General features: G+C 42.0%; 1 protein-coding gene across 1 annotated transcript in view; it reads left to right on the top strand.

Moving 5' to 3' along the window:
- MAN1A1 (mannosidase alpha class 1A member 1) overlaps positions 1-25,934 on the top strand; it is a 210,355-nt gene that overhangs the window by 62,431 nt on the left and 121,990 nt on the right. The window contains exon 3 of the mRNA XM_024205373.3: positions 17,277-17,392. Coding sequence (XP_024061141.2) covers positions 17,277-17,392 — 116 coding nt within the window. The remainder of the gene's footprint in view (positions 1-17,276; positions 17,393-25,934) is intronic.

Genomic DNA, 25,934 nt, shown 5'->3' on the forward strand with positions numbered 1-25,934 from the left:
GGAGACTAAACAATCCCAGTTCCCTCAGCCTCTCCTCATAAGTCATGTGCTCCAGACCACTAATCATTTTTCTTGCCCTCCACTGGACTCTTTCCAATTTTTCCACATCCTTCTTGTAGTGTGAGGCCCAAAACTGGACACAGTACTCCAGATGAGGCCTCACCAATGTCGAATAAAGGGGAACGATCACGTTCCTCGATCTGCTGGCAATGCCCCTACTTATACAGCCCAAAATGCCCTTAGCCTTCTTGGCAACAAGAGCACACTGTTGACTCATATCCAGCTTCTCGTCCACTGTGACCCCTAGGTCCTTTTCTGCAGAACTGCTACCTAGCCATTCGGTCCCTAGTCTGTAGCAGTGCATGGGATTCTTCCGTCCTAAGTGCAGGACTCTGCACTTGTCCTTGTTGAACCTCATCAGATTTTTTTTGGCCCAATCCTCTAATTTGTCTAGGTCCCTCTGTATCCGATCCCTACTCTCCAGTGTATCTACCACGCCTCCCAGTTTAGTGTCATTTGCAAACTTGCTGAGAGTGCAGTCCACACCATCCTCCAGATCATTGATAAAGATATTAAACAAAAACCGGCCCCAGGACCGACCCTTGGGGTACTCCACTTGAAACCGGCCTTGAAAAATGATCCCCCATTACTATTACCGGACTGTGAAATCTGGTTTCTCCTGTGAAATCTGCTGGGAAGGGGCAGGGCTGGGGTGCCCCAGGAGGGGCTCCTACCATGTGCTTGGATCCAGCTGCTAGTCCTGGTGGCGCTGGGGAGGGACAGAACTTCCTCTGCTCCTGCATGGGCCGCTCCCAGAGCTGGATCAGACCCATCTCTGGGAGCCTCCCCTGGCTGCTGGAAGCTCCACACCCCTGCCCTGCTTCCTGCCCTCATCATTTCCCAGCCACGGGGGAAGGGGTCAGGGTACAGGGAACAGCCATGGAGCTTCTTGCAGCCAGGAGATATTCCCGGACCCAGGAGCAGCCCTTGCGGAAGAGGAGGAAGTCCCATCCCTCCCCAGCCTACCTGAGACTAGCAGCTCAGGAGCCTGGTGCATGGTAGGAGCTGCTGGCTGGGGCTTCCCCAGCGGCTGGGGCTGGAACTGGGGGCACCAGAGGGCCATGCCTCCCCCTTTTAACATGGCATAGCATTGCTGCCCCCCGCCCCCCCTCCCCCCCCCAAACTGCAAGCCCTGGGCAGGCGCGGTTTGGCACTGTCAGGGGCTGGGCTTCGCTGCAGGGATGCTGATCACAGCGAAGCATAGCCCCTGCTGGCTCTGCTCCGCGCCTGCCTGAGGCTTGTTGTTTGGGGGGAGATGGGCAATGCTGCCTCCTGCCGTCCCAAACTATGCCATGTTTAAAAAGTGGGGGGCATACCCCCCCCCACATCGCAGTATCAGTGGCCTCCCCATTTCTACAAAGTTTCTGGTGCTCTTTTCCCTGGCCCTGCCTCTCCCCAGCTCCAGGCCCATCGCTCAGAGTGGGGGGGGAGGGCGGGGGGGGGCAGGGGGGGAGGGGAAGAGAGGGGCATGGGCTAACGGGGCTTTTGGGCTGGCTGTGTGTTTGGGGGTGGTGGTGTATCACAGCACCTACCTGACCATTGGGCTCTGGGCAGTCACCCAACCCTAAGGTTGTCCCCACCCCACTTACTAAAAAAGTTATGACCCCTTCCATACCATGCGACCCTCACCTCTGCTGCCTGCTGCTCTTTGGCTGCCCAGCTGTGAAGGCAGCACCTCTGTCAGCAGCAGTGCAGAAGTAAGGGTGCCAAACCTGTGACCCCCCCCACCCCTACAATAGCCTTGAGACCTCCCCACAAACCTCTTTTGGGTTGGGACCCCCAGGGTTATAACAGCATGAAATTTCAGATGTAAATATCTGAACTTGTGAAATTGATGATTTTTAAATCCTATGACTGTGAAATTGGCCAAAATGGACCACGAATTTCATAGTCCTATGTATATGTATGAGAGAAGGGACTGCCTAGTATTAGATCTGTACAGTTGCTTATACTGACAGGGATATTTTTCCTGCTACGGTTCATATTGGTTGCCTCAGCAAAACAGCCTATCCTGGCAAAAGCACTTTTATGCTGGTATAGCTGCATCTACATTAGGGTTTCTGCTGGTATAAAAATATTTTAAAAATCCTAATTGACATACCTATACTAGCAAAAGTTTGTGTAGATGAAATCTTCTAACTAATGGATTTCCAATACTGATTTCTGGGTGTTGGTGAAGATTAGTTGGGAGTAGTAAATTGTCTCTTGACTGTGGAAAGCTTTGGGAGTTCTTAACATCCCCCCCAAAAACAAGCAAGTATATTTGCTTGATGTGGACATCCCATCCCTCTGGTGCTGACTTGATGCTGCAACTCAGTTCTAAGTCTGGGAGTGCTGAGGTGTACTAAGAGTGTGGGGGTAAAGCTAGCCATAACTTTTGTGAGGCTGTTTTATCCCCCCCCCAAAAAAAAAATTCTTTCAAACTGGAAACTTTCTTGCAAAGCTTTAGGATTCTGAAAGTTTCTAATATTTCACCAAAATCAGAAATATCAGGGTTTCTCCCACTTTTGCCACTAAATGCACTAGTATGAATTATGTGCAGGGAATTTTTTTTTCATTTTTGAGACTGGGGTTTTTTCTTGCTTTTCTGACTTCTCAAAATCTCCAGCTTTTGAGAAATTAGTGGTAACAAGAAAATTGAAAGTGGGAGGGAGAACCTATGAATATCACTTATTTTATTGCATTCAGTGGCAAAAATGGGAGTAGGGCAAAACAAAAACAAATTTGAAATCTGTGGGTTTTTAAAAACAAAACAAAACGAGGTTTTGGTTTTACAAAGAAAATGAGTTAAAAATCTTCAATACTCAGTTTTGGTATGGAGTAGTGACACTGTCACTTTGTAGGGTAGGACTGCTATTTAGTATGATTTCAAACATACACATCTTTCCATTTCTATCTTAATTCCCTGCTTGGCCTAATAAACTTTTTATCTCATGTAGCAGTTAGAGTTATTGCAGGAAATGAACCAGTCATGTTGGAAACCAGTTCTTCACTAATTAAAGCAATATGTCGTAGTATGTATCTTCCTCAAAGTGCATTAGCATGACCCACTTGAAATGGGGATTAACTGACATTATGTAGAGAGCGTCAAATATGAGGTGAGAGCCCATGGAAAGTCAGAACTGAAAATCTTAGCTGCTTTATGAATAGACGGGAGAAATTAAATGGTCTTTGGCATTGTAGAAAGAAATCTGTAAGTTCTGCCCTTCTTTCTCCTCCAGACAATTTTCTTTCCCTGAAACTATACTGAATGTGCTCATTAACATGTGTAGTAAAAGGAGTAGTGATATATAGGTAGATAACCAATATGCATGTAACTTCTTAGTATCTCAGTAATGTTAACCTGCCATTACTGGGAAGCTTCTTTTAAAATTAACAGTTTTCAGACTTCTTAGGGTTGCCAACCCTCCAGGATTGTCCTGGAGTCTCCAGGAATTAAAGATTAATCTTTAATTAAAGACTGTCATGTGATGAAACCTCCAGGAATACGTCCAACCAAAATTGGCAATCCTAACTCTAGGTGATCTGTTAGCCATGCAGTCTGGTTTTAAGTTTGTAGGGATCATCATTACAGAATATTTTCCTGTGAGGTTTTACTGCAGGACAGAATTATATCTTTGTTGCAGCTTTTGCACATGGAAGGCAGTATGGTCTAGTGAATGTGGCATTGGACTGGGAATCAGACCTGGGTTCTATTCCTGGCTGTCACTGACCTGCTCTCAGTGTGACTTATGAAAGTCACTTTATTCCTCTGTGCCTTTGTTCCCCTTTCCACTCTGTCTTGTATAGACTATAGGTTCTTTGGCGCAGGGAGCTCGCTCAGTATGTGTTTGTACAGTGCAAAGCACAGTGGAGCCCCAATATGGCGCTACTATAATACATATAATTAACATTGCTTGTCCATGGCGACATGCAAGTTCATTCCATGGCTACTGCTTGGCTGTGTGGAAGGCACTGACTCCACATAGGAGCATCCGAAGAAGTGAGGTTTTTTCTCACGAAAGCTTATGCCCAAATAAATCTGTTAGTCTTTAAGGTGCCACCAGACTCCTTGTTGTTTTCACATAGGAGCAGTGTAACACTACAGTTTTCTGCTTCTGGGTGTGGGAAAAACAAAAGTTAGAACTTTTAGGGCTTGTCTAAACAGGAGAGTTTACTGCTAGAGGCATTGGTATAACTCCTTTAATACCTTCTCACCTTGCTCCCCAAGAGGATTGTGCCTTTGCTGCTATTGCAGTGTGTTTAATAGTATTAATGTGCAAATACAATATCTAGTTCTATAACTGACAGTAAGTCTCATAAAACCCTTCTGAGATATTTCAGTGAGTTTCCAAAACCAATTGAATACTGAGTTTGAGGGGTGGGAGTGTTGGGGAGCGAGGGGGATGAGGAAGACTCATTAGTTTTTGCCCCCATCTTTCATATGAAAATGAAAGCCACAGCCACAGTTTTCAAGTAAATTTAATTAAACACAATTTGGGAGGTGGGAGTGTTAGTGAGAGTGGGAGGGGGAAGGAAGGGATGTGACAAAATCATAGTGGTGGTAAACATGCGTTCACTTTTAAGGTAACTGATTTTGGAAGGAGGAGAGCAGGGACTAGACTTAACTTCTACAGTGTTGGACATTCAAATGCAGCTGTACTTTATTGATTTTGATCTTTGTATTCATTGTCACTGCTAAATTTACTGGCTAAAAGTTTACTTCTCTTGGCACTAGAGTCAATTCAACTATGGGAGAAGCTAAAAATTAAGTTCCAATCATAAAATCTTAATGCTGATTCATGAGCCAGAACAAATCCTGGTTGACTTTCACATTTGGGGGTTGAGCATACAGAGAGGGCAGCTAGATGGGGGAGAAAACTCAAGTTGTTAGTAAACTAAGCAGATTTGATCTGGGAGCCCACTGTGAAAATGCTAGAATTCTGTATAAAGAACTATATCTGTGGACTCATAACAGGAGTCTTATTAATTGTAATTGAAGAAGAGAAGTTAGTGTCTGCCCACCCCACCCCTAACCTTCTCAAGGCAGAGGGCGCTAGACATGCAAGGAAAAAAATCATAGGAGCAGCCAGTCGAAGGAGAGCGCTTTATCCTGATGTTTATTTAAGTTAACAGTGAAGTAAAACCCCTGGGAGGTGTAAGTTTGTTTTTGTTTGTTTTTTGGTTTCTTTGTTGGATTGCATTCAATATATGTGTACTGTATTTGTATTGGGATGGGACATCCGTTTGCTTACAGTGCTTTATTAAATAACCCCCATTTTAGGACACATCTCCAAAGATATTAAGTAGAATTCTGCTCCACTTGGTTATATGATCACCTTCATTAAGCTACTGGATTTTTGTTGGTCTGTTAATTGGTCTCTAAATCTTATTCTCCGACATGCCATGGGTAACGTTTTCAGAAGTCTGCCTAGTCGCCAAAGTCCTTGTCTGCTCTTTATGCAACATTAAGAATAGGAGGAAACCTGCATAGGCACAGTTGAGTTCCCCTTAACCATATAAAACAACTATATACAAGCATTTATCTAGGAGGCCTAAATAAATAAATACACTGCTGCTGTTAGATTTAGATGGCTTCTTCAAGAGAAGAGGAATCCCAAACTAGAGGTATACTACCCAATTCCTATACTCCACAGTCCACTGAAAAGTCAATTAGGAAAACTCACTGGATTGAAAGTGTTCAGTTCATTTTCCGCTATTGCCAATTGACTGGATTAAAATCTAATCTGAAGTGTTGAAATCTGACAACACTCCAGCACTGCAGGGGATTAGCCAGATTTTAACTAGGGTTTTGCAAACTTTGGCTTTGGTGCATTTTTAATAATTAATCACTCTCTTGGCAACTTTAATCGCTAACAATATATTGGAGTACCATCAAGGAAAAAGAACCTTGTAGTGAATTTTAAATCTAGGAAGCCAGCTTTTTAAAATCTGAGTCAGCCTTTACCTCAGCACTTTAATAACAGCTGTAGGTTTACAGAAATGTCAGCTTTGAGTCAGACATTTGTATGTTTCTGCATATAATGAGGATAACATAATTCAGTGTGTTCTTGGTAGTGCTGTACGTATACTTAGAAAACTTGCAGGTGATTCCTGTTGTTAGACATTTTAATATGTTATCAATGCGAGGTTGCTTCCTGTCTGTTAGCCCAGGATAACTTCTTATGATACATAATCAGGTTCATATTTTTTTTCTTGTACTGAATAAAAGTTGTACCAGCTGTTGATGGCTAGATGAAATGAGAAACTGAGGCAGCCATGTTTGATCTGGCCAGGATACAGATACAGAAAACAGAATAGTAGCATGTCTGAGTGCAGTGTTTCATAAAATGTACACTTGTGATTATTAAATTACGACAGTGTGTTCTGTGCCCTGACTGAGCCTCTTCCACTTCTGTATAAACGGTAGCTGAGAAAATGGCAAAACATTAGTTGCTTCATTCTGGTTATGGAAGTAATGTAAAATAGAGTCTAAAATATTAGACTTATTTCCTTAGTGCATCTCAAACAAATACTATTAAAGACTTTATCACAGAAATACAAAGTATTAAGTAACCATTATGGCTGTCAAGCAATTAAAAAAATAATCGCCTAATAGAATACCATTTATTTAAATATTTTTTGATGTTTTCTACATTTTCAAATATACGGTTTTCAATTACAACACAGAATACAAAGTGTACAGTGCTCACTTTATATTTTTATTACAAATACTTGTGCTGTAAAAAATAAAAAATAAAAAAATAAAATATTTTTCAATTCACCTCATACAAGTACTGTACATGATATCTGTATCATGAAAGTTGAACTGACAAATGTAGAATTATGTACAAAAAATAACAGCATTCATAAATAAAACAATGTAAAACTTTAGCACCTACAAGTCCATTCAGTCATTCTTCTTGTTCAGACAATCGCTTAGACAAACAAGTTTGTTCACATTTGCAGGAGATAATGCTGCCCGCTTCTTGTTTACAATGTCACCTGAAAGTGAGAACAGGCGTTCACAAGGCACTGTTGTAGCTGGCGTCTCAAGATACTTACGTGCCAGGTGCGCTAAAGATTCATATGTCCCTTCATGCTTCAGCCACCATTCCAAAGGACATGCATCCACGCAGATGACAGGTTCTGCTCGATAACGATTCAAAGCAGTGCAGACTGACGCACGTTCATTTTCATAATCTGAATCAGGTGCCATCAGCAGAAGGTTGATTTTCTTTTTTGGTGGTTCGGGTTCTGTAGTTTCTGCATCGGAATGTTGCACTTTTAAGATTTCTTAAAGCATGCTCCATCCCTCTCCGATTTTGGAAGGCACTTCAGATTCTTAAACCTTGGGTTGAGTGCTGTAGCTGTCTTTAGAAATCTCACATTGATACTTTCTTTGCGTTTTGTCAAATCTGCTGTGAAAGTGTTCTTAAAACAAACGTACGTGCTGGGTTATCATCCGAGCCTGCTATAATATGGAATATATGGCAGAATGTGAGTAAAATAGAGCAGGAGACATACTATTCTTCCCCAAGGAGTTCAGTCAGAATTTAATTAACACATTATTTTTTTTAATGAGTGTCAACAATGTGGAAGCATGTCCTCTGGAATGGTGACCAAAGCATGCAGGGGCATAAGAATGTTTAGCATATTAGGCATGTAAATATCTTTCAATGCTGGCTACAAAAGTGCCATGCGAACGCCTGTTCTCACTTTCAGGTGACATTGTAAATAAGAAGCAGGCAACGTTCTCCTGTAAATGTAAACAAACTTGTTCATCTAAGCGATTGACTGAATAAATAGTAGGACTGAGTGGACTTGTAGGCTCTAAAGTTTTACATTGTTTTGTTTTTGAGTATACTTATGTAACAAAAAAAATCTACATTTGCAAGTTGCAGTTTCACGATAAAGAGATTGCTTTATGGTACTTGTATGAGGGTGAATTGAAAAATACGATTTGTTTATCATTTTTACAGTGTAAATATTTGTAATAAAAATACTATATAAAGTGAGCACTGTACACTTTATTATGCGTTGTAATTTAAATCAATATATTTGAAAATGTAGAAAAACATCCAAAAACATTTACTAAATTTCAATTGGTATTCTATTGTTTAACAGTGTGATTAAAACTGTGATTAATCATGATTATTTTTTTAATTGCGATTAATTTTGAGTTAATCGCGTGAGTTAATTGTGATTAATCGATAGTTTTTATGGTTACTAGGGCTATCTTTCCCTTAGGACAAGAAAGGACAACGGCACTGCTTTTAGAAAGGCCATCTGTTAGTGGGGTATGCCAAATTTCCTACATTTTAAAACAACTCCTTTTTGTCTCTGAAACCCCACGCCAAAAGTCATGATTTCTCATCCCGTATTCTTTTCTGGACACGAAGGATTACAAGGGTTGGGGCCTAGTTTTGGATGCTGGATTGGGTAGTGGATGTATCAAGATGGGATATAAGGCGTTGTGGGTGATATTGTGTTGGGAAGTGTTGATGGTCCTCTCCTTGCTCCTCCCTCAGTTTGTTTTGCACTATGCTGTTAGATCAAGGCAGCTGATTTCCTTCCATTCCAGCTAAGTACAGCACTGGTAGAGGAGGAAGAGAAATGATGCAGAGTAAGGGAAAAAGGGAACTTTACTTCACTTCCTCTTCATTCTAGTGCCTAAGGGATTTTTTTGAAACTCTGATTTTCAGCCTGAGATAAGGAGCCAGCAGACCCACATGTGTGACCTGCCTGCGAGTCTTGCACCACAAACTGATAAATACTGCTGTCTACTTCCCCATTTTTTAGACTGTTGTCTTAGGTAGCTTTGGTAGCTGGGAAGTTGTTTTGACACAGTACACTTATTTTTTCATTCAGCTTGTTAATTTTATCTGACGTTATTGGATTTAATGTTCTTTCTGGCAACTTGATGTCTGTCTTCTGTTTCAATTTTTCAGTCAGTAACATCCATTAAGGGAGAACCTTTCGGTGTCTTTTTCACAAATCACCTTTTCTTGCATTCATAACTGTGTGGACTACATTGCATTGGAAAACATATGGTTCATTAATGATTTTGGTCTTTCATTCACAATTTTATAACTTCTCAATGTGAACTCTAGCAGTTTTTAAATGGAAAAGTAGTAATAGAAAAGTATTTATGGTGTTATTCCCCCACCCACTTAACAGTTGGCGACAAGATCATGTGATCAAGTCACATCATCAGACCAGAGTTTGACAACAGCTGCTACAGACTATAGAGGCCCAAATCCCTTAATTCTTTGTCAACTTCTTTTTTCCCCAACTTTCCTTTTTTTATCCACCTCATGAATTCTCTGCAGTTTCCACTTTGTATTATTTATTTCCCAGGCAAAGGCTGTTCCACCCCAATCAAGTCACATACAGTATGTTGGTTACCATTTAAAAATCAACAGATCATAGACTTAGAGTATAAAGTTAGAAGAGACTATAGATAATCTAATCTGATCTCCTGTATATCACAGTCCATTACATTTCACTTCACCCAGTTACCCTTGTATTTAAACTACCAACTTGTTTGACTAAATCATAACTTGTGTTTGGCTAAAACATCTCTTCCAGAAAGGCCTCCAGTTGACATCAAGGCATGGAGACTCCACCCAGGGCCGGCACCAGCTCAGCAAGCAGATGCTTGGGGTGGCCAAGGGGAAGGGGCGGCACGTTGGGCTCTTCCGCGGCAATTCAGTGGTGGGTCCCTCTCGGAGAGAAGGACCTGCCGCCGAATTGCCACCGAAGAAGAAAGCGGCACGGTGGAGCTGCCGCCAATTGCGATCGCGTCTCTCCCCCCCCCCCCCCGCTTGGGGCGGCAAAAACTCTGGAGCCGGCCCTGACTCCACCGTTGCCATTTGTAGTTTGTTCTAATGGTTAATCACTCTGTTAAAAATGTGTGCCCAATTTCCCGTTTGCCTTGTCTGGCTTCAGCTTCCAGTCTGTGATGCTTGTTATGCCTTTCTCTGCTACATTCAAGGGCCCTATAGTACTTGGTATTTTCTCCCAGTGAAAGTTACTTATACACTATAATCAAAGTCACCTCTCAACCTTTTTTGACAAGTTAAACAGGCACTGTAAGGCATTTTCTCCAACCCTTGAATAATTTTATAGCTCTTTTCTGCACATTCTCCAGTTTTTTCAACACCCTTTAAAAAATGTAGACACCGAAACTATATGTAGTATTTCATTGTCGATCACACCAATGCCATACACAGAGGTAAAATCACCTTGCTACTTCCTCTGTTTAGCTGTCCAAGGTTCACATTAGGCCATTTTGCTACAGTATCGCACTGGGAACTCATGTTGAGTTGCTTGTCCACTATGACCCCATAATCCTTTTCAGAGTCATTGCTTTCCAATAAACATTTTCTCACTGTGTAGGTATGACCTCCATTCCCTGTTCCTAGATGTACAACCTTGCATTTGGTGGTATTAAAATCGATATTGTTTAAATTGGGCACAGTTTACCATGTGATCTCGGTTGCTCTGATTGACTGCTCTGTCTCCTTATCATTTACCATTCTGCCAGTCTTTGTCATCCACAAATTTTATCAGGCAATTTATTTACTTTCAGATCACTGATGAAAATGTTGAATAGTGTAAGGTCTAGTGTTGATCCCTTTGGAACCCACTAGAAACACCCCCTTTCAATGACGGTTCTCTTTTTAAGATCTGTTAGCTAGTCAAATCTTAATCCATTTAATGTGTGCTCTATTGACCACCCTCTTTACTTTTGTTCCTACCCTAAGTAAGGCGAACCACATGCTATTTTTTATTTAAAATATGTAACTAAAATAGAACATCAATTGGTATTTGCCTTTTTTGTGTGTGGTTTTTTTTTTTTACTGTATTTTTTTAATTACACTTTAACTCCTTGATTATTCTCTGGTACTACGACCTACTCAGTAAACTTGTACATTTGAGTATTCCTGCCATTATGAACTAAATTAACTTTGTCACTGCAAACTTTAAGGATTTGAACCCAGTTTCTCAAATTTGGCTCCAAACTGTAATATTACCCTCTAAGTGTATAATCCTTTTTCAAGTAATTATCCTCCAATTTGATCAGTGTTCTTTCTGTGCCATCCCCATAATAGTTAAGAAAACAGTGAAGAATCTAGAATAGGGCCCTGCTCAGTTTCATTGACATTATTTGCAACTCAACACTGAACCATTAGTATATTTTTATAGTGCTATCTAAGTCAAACATCTTTTTGTATGAAAAGTCTTGTGAAACATTTTAAAATAGTTTACTTACATTTGAGAGTAATGCATGTTGGATTTCCTTTATTCCCCACATTTGTTGCCCTACTGAAAAAAGAGCTTAGCATGATAGTGTTATGTTGAAATGATGATGATTAGCGATCTTACTTTTTGCTTTTGATGCTCAGAAAGCATCTGCTTTATTCTAATAAAGGCATTGAAATTAAACTCACTGGTTTAATAATTCCTTGGGACTTTGAGATTTAACGTTGGTTTAATTACAAAGTTGTGTGGTCTACATATGTAAGTTTTCAAAAAGGTTATGTGTGTGTGTGTATATATATAGGCTTGAGTAATTTAGCTAACAACATAATATTAAGTGATTTGTTTCTTAGTATGCCATTTCATTTCTAGAAAGTTCCTGTTTCTTTCCTGATGTATTTGGTGGGTTTGAATGGTTACAATTTTTTTTTTTTTTTTTTTTTGCAGTACAACTGTATGCTCTAGGTAGCTGTCTTGTAATTTTGAGTTCCCATAAATAGTACTTGTGAGTTAACTCGGTACACCTCTACCCCTATATAACGCTACCTGATATGACACGAATTCGGATATAACGCGGTAAAGCAGTGCTCCGGGGGGGTGGGGCTGTGCACTCCGGCAGATCAAAGCACGTTCAATATAACGTGGTTTCACCTATAACGGGGTAAGATTTTTTTTTTGGCTACTGAGGACAGCGGTATATCGGGGTAAAGGTGTATTTCCAACGCCATGTGTTCAAAATTCATGAGTCAGGCCTCAAAACTATGAAACTAAAAAAAATACATTTTAAGTTCTTTGTATTGGCCTTATGGTTTCATACCTGTTCAGGCATTGGAGTGTTCACATTTTCAAGCTGTTGATGAAACATGAGGACTTAATTTGGCTATTTTTTTAAAAGGGGGAGATTTTCATGTAATCACTGGATTCCAGGAGCTGGAGCCTTGAAAATAACACCCAATATTATGAGACTCTCAAAAAATGGTGAGAGTTGACAACTCTATCTTCTTTCTTCCTTGGTTAAGAATTTTAGACCAGTCTCTTTGCTCAGTCCCTTGCTCAGTACTGTAGAGGTACCAGTCATGGCTCCATATTTAGGGCTGAGTTGAGGGTTTTTTACGTTTTATATTTATAAAATATTCTGCATTACCCTCTGTAGCTGCTTTTTTTGGAGATCTCCGCTTTAAACTTTTGTGTATTAAGAAGAAATCAGTATCTTTCTAAATACATCTAATTAAAAAAATAGTGTTTTAATGTGTCTAAAATCTGAATGACTTCGGGTCCCATGCTACAGAATGTGGGCGGTACATTGTTCAAAATATAGGGGAGCACTCAGAAAAAGCAGATTTTAATTTTTTTTATCACCACAGCCAGCTTGTCATATAAATACAGGGGAGTCTGTCTGAGAGTCTCTCCATTTTGTTCACTCAGGCTGGTAGTGCGCCTCTCAGCTCAGGTAGACACTTGTGCTAGCGGGGCTTGAGCTAGCACGCTGAAATAGCAGTGTGGGTGGTGATGTACCCGCAGAGACTTGGGCTAGCCACCCCCCTGGGTCATGAGTCTGTCTATCAAGGCTGGGAGGCTCACTGCCAGTTGCTGTTTAGACATACCTAGGAAGGCCACATCCTTACTACAACTGCTCGCATCAGATAGCAAAACTATTTCTGCTCCTCACAGGAAACAGCTGCAGCCATGAATGACTCCAAACCTCCTTCCTCAACAGGGCAGAAGCATCTTTTCTCTTGCTCAAAGCTGGGGGTGGGTTAGGTGACACACCCTGGAATGCAGTGCTTAACTCTTCAGAGCAATGGTTTTCAACCTGTGGACCCAGGGGTCCCTCAGACTAAAATTTCCAAAGGGGTCTGTACCTCCATTCAAAACCTCTTTAGGGGTCCACAGATGCTAAAAAAACAACTACTTTAGAGCTATTAGCTGTATTACAAGAGGATTAACACAGGGAGAGGTATTGCAATGCAAGTAGAGGAAAAGCCCATCGAAATGGACAGAAGGAAATCAAGATACACTTTTTTCCCTGTAAGTGGAGCTAAACTATTACAGAATTCACTATAAGCAGATTTCACAGTACTTGGTTATTAAATGTCTCTAGAACCATAACATGATATGATGTGTCCTCTTATCTATGTCTTCTAGTAGATTTCCTGAGCATGCTCCTTACTTTCTTGTATGATTTTGTTGACTTAGATCATAGTGTATCATTCCTGAACTGCTGTCCTGCAGCTACCACTAGTGTACAATGTCTTGCATTTTGTATCATGCTTTACATTGTAAGGACATTGGTTGGATTTAGATAAGCACAAGTTACTTTATTAAGTTAAAGGGACACTGTCAGCTTGAATTTGAGAAAGGGGTTCCATGCAGGGGTTGTGGGAAGAGGAGACGCCCTTCTGGTTTCAAACCTCAAACAGCAGCAGTTCTGCTGTACTGTTACTGGTAAACATCCTCTTGCAGGCTCTAGGGCTGAGTGAACATGAGCTCTCCAAGTGGAGTGCTAAGGTGAAATTATGCTAGTGCCTGACATGGGGTGAGAAATTTGCAGTGTTATAGCTATGCTAATCGTAGAATATTATAGAGGTATGGGTGAAGTAATATTTTTTTCTTGATGCAACTTCTGTTGGTAAAAGACCTTTCTTTTTCAGGGAAAGGTAGTGTCACAGATAAATACAAGGGGTGGAACAGATAAGAAGTTAACATGTTGCAAGAGGCCATTCAGGGCGAAGTGCAATAGATTAGCAGCTGGCAATCAACATCACAGTGCAAGTGGGTAAATGCATGGTTCTGACAAATGCACAAAGAAGATAGTTAATGAAGTTAAATTTTTTTCCTATAACCAGTTACAGTAAGTAAGGTGTCACAAGTAAGTAGTAGTAGAAGAATTAGTGTGTCCTTCAAATTGGCAGCCCTGTCGTTTCTGTACAAAGAGTCAAATTGCTTATCTGTTTCATGAATAAGCAAGAGACTTGAAGCTCTAAATTCTAAAACGGGAAACCAAAACTGCAATTAGTACTGCAGTTCAACACAGGAATATAGTATTGCTTTATAGTCTTAGTACAAACTCACATTGCTGATTTATTTCTATGCTAGTAAAACATTTCAAAAACAGTATCAGTGTTAAAGTTACACTGGCAACTAAATACATATTTCTAAAAATTAGTTATCTATTGTTGACTCAGCAAGATGAATTCACAGGCAAACTAGTGTTCTCAAAAGTTAGCCAATACATTTAGGTGCTTCTGCACAAAACACACAATTAGATCACATATGTAAATGAAAATAAATTTAAAATATAAATATTAAACTACTGAGTAAATCTGGCTTAAAATAAGCATACTTATTATTGACTAAAATTCTTTGTGATAAGAAGCAGCATATAAATAGTTTGGGACTGAAATAACGTTTTGAAATGGTTATCAGTGAAAGTGGAAGTTTAGACTAGAATGCTGCTTTTATTATTACTGCTATTATCTGTATTACCATAGGACCCAATCATGGACCAATACCTCATTGCGGTAGGCACTGTACAAACACAGAACAAAAAGATAGTTACTAGCCTGCATTATAGAGCTGCTTCCTCAGTCTGTTAAAACCTTTTTTACATCCATTGCTAACAGTGCCTGGACTTGGAAATGCTTGGATATTCTGTTTTTGCTCTTAGTTTTCCAATAAGTATTTTAATAGTTTCCAGTACTGTTTCTCAGAATTTTAAGCCCTCTTCTGTTCTATAAGTACTTTGTTCACTGAGTCTTTCTGATTTGATTTGGTGTGGTGTGTATGACCCTTCTCGTGAATTCCTCTCATCTTTGCTCTACCTAAAATTTTTAATTATGGTAATCATTTAAAATACAGTATTCTAAAAGCAGAAGTTCCATAACAGCAGTAGTAAATTGCAGCTAGCACTGAACTGCATGCATGCGTGGCAGGCCTGCTGTGATAGCAGCACTGACCTTGCGTTTCTTGCTTCATGGGTGTTGGGCTCCTGCCAAACTTCCTGCCCATCATAAAATCTTGCGGAGGAGTAGGATTTACAAATACACACTCTGGAGCGGACAGTTGGATCAGATATACTACGTCTTAATTTGTTTAATATTCAAATTAAAAAGGGGATTTTTATTCTTAGCTTAGGTTTTTCTATCGATCCAAATTTTTATATAGTGCTCAATCACCATATCAGTGCCTCCATAGAGTATCTGAGGAGTTGTCCCCGTGCCCTTGTGAACAGACTCTAAGCATATGTGTTTTGCAGGTGAATGTGTGGGCTGGCTAGCCTGGCACCAGCTGTGCCATTGTGTCATTCTCGTGTGTGGGCTATGGCTGTGATGGAATTTATTCAGGACTGTACACTCCATTTGGAGGAAGCTTGAGACAGCCTAAAGCCAATAGCAAGTAACTCAGGTGGCTTCCTCCCGCTGCCTCACCAACCCCGCAACAGTGTGATTGGTTCATGAATCTTCAGGGAAAAGTCAGTGGCAGATTTTAAACACTAGTGATGTATTTTGTTTTGCGACAAAACAGGATAGATACTTTTTTAAATTGAAAGTTTGTGATAAACTGACTTATTTACATCCCCAAAATCAAGAAGGAGGGTTGCAGCCTTCATGAGTCACCAGAACTAGTTCTAGAAATAGCATCTAATACCTCTTTTGGTTTTGAATTGGAAGATGAACTGGTTGACATGCACACTTAAGTGAAGACAAAGATGAAAAAAACTATCTGTATCCATCTGTCTCTGGTAGTATACTTAGATTGTAAGCTCTGTGTGTGGGGGAGGGGAGGGACTGTATTTTTGTTCTGTTTGTACAGTGCCTTGCACAATGGGGCCTGGTCCATGAGTAAGGCTCCTCGGAACAGTAATACAAATAATAGTAGGTGAGGTCACTTGAGGTCCAGGCAGGGCCAAGTGGAATATAAACAAAATTCACTTAGAGAAAGGATGTTCTTTTGATTGCAGTATATGATTAGAAGACGAGTTAAAGGGTCTATTCCTTGCTTTGTCAAGCACTCCTGTGTGACCCTAGAAAATAAGAATAGTATTCACTAACTCTTGATGTTGTGAAACTTAGTACATCGTTAATAGTGTTTCAAGATCCTCAGTGGCTGTTTAGTATTATGCACTGAGTGAGCAAGACAAAGACTGACTGACAACCCCAAAAAAACCCTCTGAAATAAATTTTCACAAGTATAACATTAACTGGTATTACAGTGGTGGTAGATGTTAGTTATGTACTTTTGTCGGTCTTGTACATGGAAAAATATTGTTAAAGCTTGTTACTACGTGAAAGGACATTATCAATTACATTGGGCCCAAATTTTAGTGTGTACAATACAAGTAGCCTTGGCAGAATGTGATTTTTAAAAAAAAAAGTCAATCGATAATAGATGTATGTTTAAGCATGTTTTTTTAATTTTTGTCCAATTCAAAATTTCACAGCTGTGGGAAACTATGGGGGAGAGGGTCAGACAATAATTAAATGACATTAGACACTGAGGTTCAAAAAGTTAATTTTATAACCATTAAAACAAAAAATTGTCAACATCACATGTAAAAATATACAAAGTAAATATCCTTAAATCAAACTAAGCTCTCAAGCAGCATTTTTCTTATTTTGCCAATCTGTAAATTTCTGCAATCCATGGAAATGTTTTTCATCATCTTCTGTGTTTACAGTGAAATAGACATTTGCTGACATGACATTTACGGATGAAAATCTAATCCTTCCAAGCCAAAGTATTAAACACAATTTCCCTGCCCATCCCCAATCCAGTAGAAAAGTCAATGAAACATAAACGTTCCCCTACAGTATTTGAAACACAACATTCGTGTTTTGCTCAGGCATGAGAATCAAAATGAACTGACTAGAAACTAGTTGTCCACTTGTTTGTATGTTAATTTATTTTTAACCAGATTTATTTGAAGAAATTACTATTAGAGAGTATATAATTATATTTCCATGTGTTTTCAGGTAACATTCAAGGAGCAACAATAGTAGATGCCTTGGATACACTGTATATCATGGAAATGAAAGATGAATTCAAGGAAGCCAAGGAATGGGTAGAAAAGAACTTAGATTTCAATGTGGTAAGTATTGGGGATTATTTTTTTTAATTAATTGTTAGTGCATAATGATGATCTGAGAACAGGCCCCATTGTGTTAGGCACAGTACAAACAGACTAATAAATAATCCCTGCCCCATAAAGCGTATAATCTAAATAGTCAAGACGACATAGGAGACAAAGATGTAACCTATAGTCAGAATGAACGGAATGATCACAAATGCCACAATTTTGGGAGGTGGGGTATTTTTTGAGTGGGCATGTGTGAGGAAGGAATTAGCTAAATGGAAGGGAAAGGGGACACTGACCTGTCACTGTTTCTGTGCAGTCAGTTTCTCTTCCTAGAACTAATATACTGGTCAAAGCTACTTCATAGATGTGAAAAAATCAAGTATATTCAAAAAGTACTTTTTGGTTGACTGACAATACAGTTTTAGGCCAAAATGGTACCCAAAGTTGATTCCTAAATCAAAGTAATCTAATTTTTTTTCCAAAAGGGCTGAATGCTTCAAGTTCACATTAAAAGTTAGTAGGAGTTGCTACTGGGAACCTTTGGCAATCATAGAATATCAGGGTTGGAAGGGACCTCAGGAGGTCATCTAGTCCAACCCCCTGCTCAAAGCAGGACCAATTCCCAACTAAATCATTCCAGCCAGGGCTTTGTCAAGCCGAGCCTTAAAAACCTCCAAGGAAGGAGATTCCACCACCTCCCTAGGTAACGAATTCCAGTGCTTCACCACCCTCCTAGTGAAATAGTGTTTCCCTAATATCCAACCTAGACCTCCCCCACTGCAACTTGAGACCATTGCTCCTTGTTCTGTCATCTGCCATCACTGAGAACAGCCGAGCTCCATCCTCTTTGGAACCCCCCTTCACGTAGTTGAAAGCAGCTATCAAATCCCCCCTCATTCTTCTCTTCTGGAGACTAAACAATCCCAGTTCCCTCAGCCTCTCCTCATAAGTCATGTGCTCCAGACCCCTAATCATTTTTGTTGCCCTCCGCTGGACTCTTTCCAATTTTTCCACATCCTTTTTGTAGTGTGGGGCCCAAAACTGGACACAGTACTCCAGATGAGGCCTCACCAATGTCGAATAAAGGGGAACGATCACGTTCCTCGATCTGCTGACAATGCCCCTACTTATACAGCCCAAAATGCCGTTAGCCTTCTTGGCAACAAGAGCACACTGTTGACTCATATCCAGCTTCTCGTCCACTGTGACCCCTAGGTCCTTTTCTGCAGAACTGCTACCTAGCCATTCGGTCCCTAGTCTGTAGCAGTGCATGGGATTCTTCTGTCCTAAGTGCAGGACTCTGCACTTGTCCTTGTTGAACCTCATCAGGTTTTTTTTGGCCCAATCCTCTAATTTGTCTAGGTCCCTCTGTATCCGATTCCTACTCTCCAGTGTATCTACCACGCCTCCCAGTTTAGTGTCATCTGCAAACTTGCTGAGAGTGCAGTCCACACCATCCTCCAGATCATTAATAAAGATATTAAATAAAACCGGCCCCAGGACCGACCTTTGGGGCACTCCGCTTGAAACCGGCTGCCAACTAGACATGGAGCCATTGATCACTCCCCAATGAGCCCGACGATCTAGCCAGCTTTCTATCCACCTTACAGTCCATTCATCCAGCCCATACGTCTTTAACTTGGCGGCAAGAATACTGTGGGAGACCGTATCAAAAGCTTTGCTAAAGTCAAGGAATAACACATCCACTGCTTTCCCCTCATCCACAGAGCCAGTTATCTCCACATAGAAGGCAATTAGGTTAGTCAGGCACGACTTCCCCTTGATGAATCCATGCTGACTGTTTCTGATCACTTTCCTCTCCTCTAAGTGTTTCATAATTGATTCCTTGAGGACCTGCTCCATGATTTTTCCAGGGACTGAGGTGAGGATGACTGGCCTGTAGTTCCCCGGATCCTCCTCCTTCCCTTTTTTAAAGATGGGCACTACATTAGCCTTTTTCCAGTCATCTGGGACCTCCCACGATCGCCATGAGTTATCAAAAAGAATGGCCAATGGCTCTGCAATCTCATCCACCAACTCCTTTAGTACCCTCGGATGCAGCGCATCCGGCCCCATGGACTTGTGCACGTCCAGTTTTTCTAAATAGTCCTGAACAACTTCTTTCTCCACAGAGGGCTGGTCACCTTCTCCCCATACTGTGCTGCCCAGTGCAGCAGTCTGGGAGCTGACCTTGTTTGTGAAGACAGAGGCAAAAAAATCATTGAGTACATTAGCTTTTTCCACATCCTCGGTCACTAGGTTGCCTCCCTCATTCAGTAAGGGATCCACACTTTCCTTGACTTTCTTCTTGTTGCTAACATACCTGAAGAAACCCTTCTTGTTACTCTTAACATCTCTTGCTAGCTGCAACTCCAGTTGTGATTTGGCCTTCCTGATTTCACTCCTGCATGCCTGAGCAATATTTTTATACTCCTCCCTGGTCATTTGTCCAAGCTTCCACTTCTTGTAAGCTTCTTTTTTGTGTTTAAGATCAGCAAGGATTTCACTGTTTAGCCAAGCTGGTCGCCTGCCATATTTACTATTCTTTCTACACATGGGGATGGTTTGTTCCTGCAGCCGCAATAAGGATTCTTTAAAATACAGCTAGCTCTCCTGGACCCCTTTGCCCTTCATGTTGTTCTCCCAGGGGATCCTGCCCATCTGTTCCCTGAGGGAGTCAAAGTCTGCTTTTCTGAAGTCCAGGGTCCGTATTCTGCTGCTCTCCTTTCTTCCTTGTGTCAGGATCCTGAACTCGACCATCTCATGGTCACTGCCTCCCAGGTTCCCATCCACTTTTGCTTCCCCTACTAATTCTTCCCTGTTTGTGAGCAGCAGGTCAAGAAAAGCTCTGCCCCTAGTTGGTTCCTCCAGCACTTGCACCAGGAAATTGTCCCCTACACTTTCCAAAAACTTCCTGGATTGTCTGTGCACCGCTGTATTGCTCTCCCAGCAGATATCAGGGTGATTAAAGTCTCCCATGAGAACCAGGGCCTGCGATCTAGCAACTTCTGCTAGTTGCCGGAAGAAAGCCTTGTCCACCTCATCCCCCGGTCTGGTGGTCTATAGCAGACTCCGACCACGACATCACCCTTGTTGCTCACACTTCTCAACTTTATCCAGAGACTCTCAGGTTTTTCTGCAGTTTCATACCGGAGCTCTGAGCAGTCATACTCCTCTTACATACAACACAACTCCCCCACCTTTTCTGCCCTGCCTGTCCTTCCTGAACAGTTTATATCCATCCATGACAGTACTCCAGTCATGTGAGTTATCCCACCAAGTCTCTGTTATTCCAATCGCATCATAGTTCCCTGACTGTGCCAGGACTTCCAGTTCTCCCTGCTTGTTTCCCAGGCTTCTTGCATTTGTGTATAGGCACTTAAGATAACTCATCGATCGTCCCTCTTTCTCAGTATGAGACAGGAGTCCTCCCCCTTGCGCTCTCCTGCTCGTGCTTCCTCCCAGGGTATCTCATTTCCCCACGTACCTCAGGGCTTTGGTCTCCTTCCCCCGGTGAACCTAGTTTAAAGCCCTGCTCACTAGGTTAGCCAGCCTGCTTGCGAAGATGCTCTTCGCTCTCTTCGTTAGGTGGAGCCCGTCTCTGCCTAGCACTCCTCCTTCTTGGAACACCATCCCATGGTCGAAGAATCCAAAGCCCTCTCTCCAACACCACCTGCATAGCCGTTTGTTGACTTCCACGATTCGGCGGTCTCTACCCAGGCCTTTTCCTTGCACAGGGAGGATGGACGAGAACATCACTTGCTCCTCAGACTCCTTTATCCTTCTTCCCAGAGCCACGTAGTCTGCAGTGATCCGCTCAAGGTCATTCTTGGCAGTATCATTGGTGCCCACGTGGAGAAGCAGGAAGGGGTAGCGATCCGAGGGTTTGATGAGTCTCGGCAGTCTCTCCATCACATCGTGTATCCTAGCTCCTGGCAAGCAGCAGACCTCTCGGTTTTCCAGGTCGGGGCGGCAGATAGATGACAGTCCCCCTGAGGAGGGAGTCCCCGACCACCACCACCCTCCTCCTCCTCTTGGGAGTGGTGGTTGTGGAACCCCCATCCCTAGGACAGTGCATCTTTTGCCTTCCAATCGGTGGAGTCTCCTGCTTCCTTCCCTCAGATGTGTCATCTAGTCCACTCTCCGCATTAGTACCTGTAGAGAGAACATGGAAACGATTGCTCACCTGTATCTGTATAGTTGTTGCAGAGAGAGAAGATTAATCAGGTAGCTATTTAAAAAAGTATACTTGAAGTCTTCATTTGAAGTCCTGGGCTAACATTCTACAAATTTAGTTTTTGAACTCTGCCATTTCACTTTCCACAGCTATCAAATTTGTTTTCTTTACATACATAACCTAGTAAACAAGGGTAAAATGAAGAAACATATAGCACTTAAAAATTGCTTTATGAGGCAAAACTCTTAATCTCTCTTTGTCTAGGTATCTATTTGGCCCCCATCATCAGAGTATGGCAACATAGTTTAGCTTAGGGGTAGGCAACCTATGGCACGTGTGCCGAAGGCGGTACATGAGCTGATTTTCAGTGGCATTCGCGCTGCCCGGGTCCTGGCCACCGGTCCGAGGGGCTCTGCATTTTAATTTAATTTTAAATAAAGCTTCTTAAACATTTTAAAAACCTTATTTACTTTACATACAATACTTTAGTTATATATTATAGAGTTATAGAAAGAGACCTTCTAAAAACGTTAAAATGTGTTACTGGCACGCGAAACCTTAAATCAGAGTGAATAAATGAAGACTCGGCACATCACTTCTGAAACGTTGCCGACCCCTGGTTTAGCTAAATTAAATGATGCTTTCTATAAGCTTGTAAAACTAAGGATGTTCATCTGTTTTATTTGGCTAGTTTTAGGTTGTTCTGTTTCACTGGATAGTCTTACTGATACCAAATTTATTAACGCAGCCACTTTGAGATTAATCCATCCAAATAAATGATATTGCAAAGCAAATGTGTATGAAGAATTGTATGAAATGGTTTGATTAGTGGAGCTACAAATGTTAAGCTGAAAGACTAAAACCGAATATAGTTTTTTATTGCTCAGAATACACTCTCAAGCTTCTGAGAAGGCCAACTGTTGAATTCTCTACAAATTTGGCTCCTATGGTGAATACTGACTTTCTTGGTATACTCAATGGTTTGAGTCCTGCCTATAGTTATGGCACTTCCCATTAGCCTTTTTTTAGCTAGACCATCTTCTAGTTTCCCCAGCAATCTTCAGTAAAATTACTTTCTTGAAAAACAGGGCTGTTTTTATTTTGAGATAATTAAATGGAGAATGGCATCTGTGCTGAAGTTTAGTTAAACTAGCAGATGAAAATGTCTTGTTAATGTTAGATTTTGTTTAGTAGTTTGCCAAAATAGGCTCAAGTTGGTATACTTTAAATGTCTCACTTAAAAGTGGTTTTCTTTCGTTTAGTTTTGAGGATGAATAGAAATAAAGTATTTCGAAAGATCAGGGGAGATCCTAAGGATACATTTATCATGGGGTGTAATAAATTGTTCTCCCATCAAAGTCTATTGGAAGGAAAACAAGCATGAAAATAAAATATTATGAGTGGCATGGAAGTTCTAAATGTGTGCATTGGGGCTTGAACAGTTATGAGTAAAAGGGGATTTATACTGACTTCTTATTAGTTGTATAATATCCAGTTTGTCAGTTGTGCCACAGGTGTGTAATATTTTTGATTGGTAATATAGCAAACCCTGTAATTTAATTTTAATAGATGAAGTATGAACAGGGTTTTATTTACTTAATTATTGGTATTTGGTTTAAAATGCGGCAAGCTATTGAAAAATTGTAAGCAACAGTCTGTCACCATCAGTTTTATTTTTATAGTAGCCTTAGCCATGTAGGGCATTTTTAGTGAGTGAACTGGAATTAAAGAAAAAAAGTTTTTGTCATAGTTTTTGTAATGGTGGGTAAATCCTTCTCTGCTTCCTCAGATCTGTCATGAGCGATTACTCATTCTGACTGAAGAAGGGTGGACGAGGCTCAGCTCTCCTCAGTCATCCCAAAGGGCTAGTAAGGGAAACAATATTGTATGGTTTCCCTCAGAGGGCCTAAACATATTGTCACTGCAGTTATTGGCTCCTACCAATCTGGTACAGGGTTAATCTCAGGTTGTCATCCACGAAAACAATAACGACTAGTTCTTCTTAGAGTGCTTGTTCATGTCAATTCCAATCACGTGTGTGCATGTGCACGGCAGCCAGAAGATTTTTCCCCTAGCACCATCCATCGGGTCGGCCTGGGCACCCCCTGGAGTTGCACACCTTGTGTTTAAGGTTCCTCAGGGAGAGTCACCAGAAGGAGTGGTGCCAGATCTGCCGCGAGTTTCGCCCTAGGACTTTGTTTTTCAAAGACTATCATCTTAAAGTCTTTCTTATGGAGGCTGCGCTCCAGCCCCAGTCAGAACCCGGATCGGAAGCACTTCAGGCCGCAACCCTCTCCGCGGTTCTACCAACCACAGAACCGGCAGGACAATTCCTGGAGGAGGAACAGTCACGGCAGGAAAAGACAGCACCCGTCCTCAGGCCAGAGCTCTGGACAATCCAAGTCATCTTCGGGCCAGAAACAGCCCTTTTGAAGGTGCACACAGGCGGCAGATACAAGTCAACTTCATAAGAATGACGTTCAATGAACCGGGCCTTCTCCTGAACGTGGGGAAATCTACATTGTCCCCAGTTCAGCAGATAGAATTTATAGGGATGGTACTGGACTCGACACAGGCCAGGGCATACCTCCCGGAAGCGAGGTTCCAGGCCTGGGCAATATCATTTGAAGTCTTAGGCAGTTCCCCACCACACAGCACCTAAGCAAGGAATTGCTTGAAACTCCTGGGACACATGGCCACTTGCACCTATGTGGTGCAACACGCCAGGCTCAGACTCCAGCTGCTTTAATCGTGGTTAGCCTCAATGTATTGGCCGGGTTGGGACAGTTTGGACAGGGTCGTAACTCTGCCTCGCCTGGTCCTTGACTTCTTCCTGTGGTAGCTTGATCTGCAGATAGTGTGTGCAGGGGTCCCCTTCACCAGCCTTCAGCCATCCCTCTTGCTAGTGATAAACATGTTAGCCTTGAGCTGGGGAGCACCTCTGGGAGACCTCAAGACACATGGTCTCTGGGCTCAGGTGGAACTCGCTCTCCACTTCAATGTCAGAGAGCTCAGAGCATGCCAGACTTTCTGAACCTACTTGGCAGTGAGATGTGTATCAGTTATGACTGACAACAGCAATGTTTTATATCAACAAACAGGGGGGTGCACACTCCTCTCTCCTGTGTCAGGAAGCCCTCAGGGTGTGGGACTTTTGTGTGGAGCATTCGATATACCTGCAAGCATCATACCTCCCTGGAGTACAGAACAAATTGGTGGACCGTCTTAGCAGGTCATTCCATGGCCACGAGTGGTCCCTATGCTCGGATGTGTCAAACTCCATCTTACAATGGTGGGGCTTTCCCCAAATAGACCTGTTTGCCACGCGACTCAACTGGAAGTGCCAGCAGTTTTTGCTCCTTCGTGGATCATAGTCTGGGCGTTCCTCCTCCCATGGTGAAGCCATCTCCGATATGCATTTCTGCCCATCCCTCTTAGTCACAAGGTGCTCCTCAAGATACGGAGGGAAGAAGCTTCGGTGGTATTGATAGCTCCAGTCTGGCCCCGCTAGCACTGGTACACATTTCTCCTGGAAATGTCCGTGGAAGCCCCAATCACCTTGCCGGACCCGGTTAGACAAGTCCTCCTTGGCAGTAGAAACCTTCCATCATGGTTACCTACCTGGCCAAATGGAAGAGATTTTCAATCTGGTCGGCTCAACACTGTCTGTGTCTGACACTCGCCTCCATACCACTTATACTGGACTACCTTCTCCATCTTAAGCAGCAGGAGCTGTCCATGTCGTCAATAAAGGTTCACTTGGCTGCCATCTCTGCCTTCCATCCAGATACAGAGGGTTGGTTGGTCTTTGCCAACCCTATCGTCAGCTGTTTTCTGAAAGGTTTCAACAGGCTATACCCACACGTCCGACAACCAATCCTGGCCTGGGACCTTAATCCGGTCCTTTCCAAACTGATGAGGCCTCCCTTCGAACCACTGGCAACTTGCTTCCTGCTCTACCTCTCGTACAAGGTGGCCTTTCTGGTAGCAATAACCTCAGCCAGGAGGGTGTCTGAGCTCAAGACCCTAACATCAGAGCCTCCTTACACAGTGTTCTGTAAGGACAAGGTTCAGATCAGGCCACGCCCAGCTTTCCTCGTGAAGGTTGTCTCCCAATTTCGCATCAACCAAGACATCTTCCTCCTTGTATTCTATGCTAAGCTGCACACAAGCAGCAGAGAGCAGAAGCTTCACTCATTGGACATCCACAGAGCGCTAGCCTTTTACATTGAAAGAACAAAACTGTTCCAGAAATCCATTCAACTGTTTATGGCCGTGGCACACAGGATGAAAGGTCTTCCAGTCTCCTCAACGAATTCCGTTGCGGATCATGTCCTGAATCCATGAGTGCTAAACCTGGCAGAGGTGCCTGCCCCT

This window comes from Terrapene carolina, unplaced genomic scaffold (genome assembly GCF_002925995.2).
Source record: "Terrapene carolina triunguis isolate 2854851 unplaced genomic scaffold, T_m_triunguis-2.0 Scaffold85, whole genome shotgun sequence".
NCBI lineage: Eukaryota > Metazoa > Chordata > Testudines > Emydidae > Terrapene > Terrapene triunguis.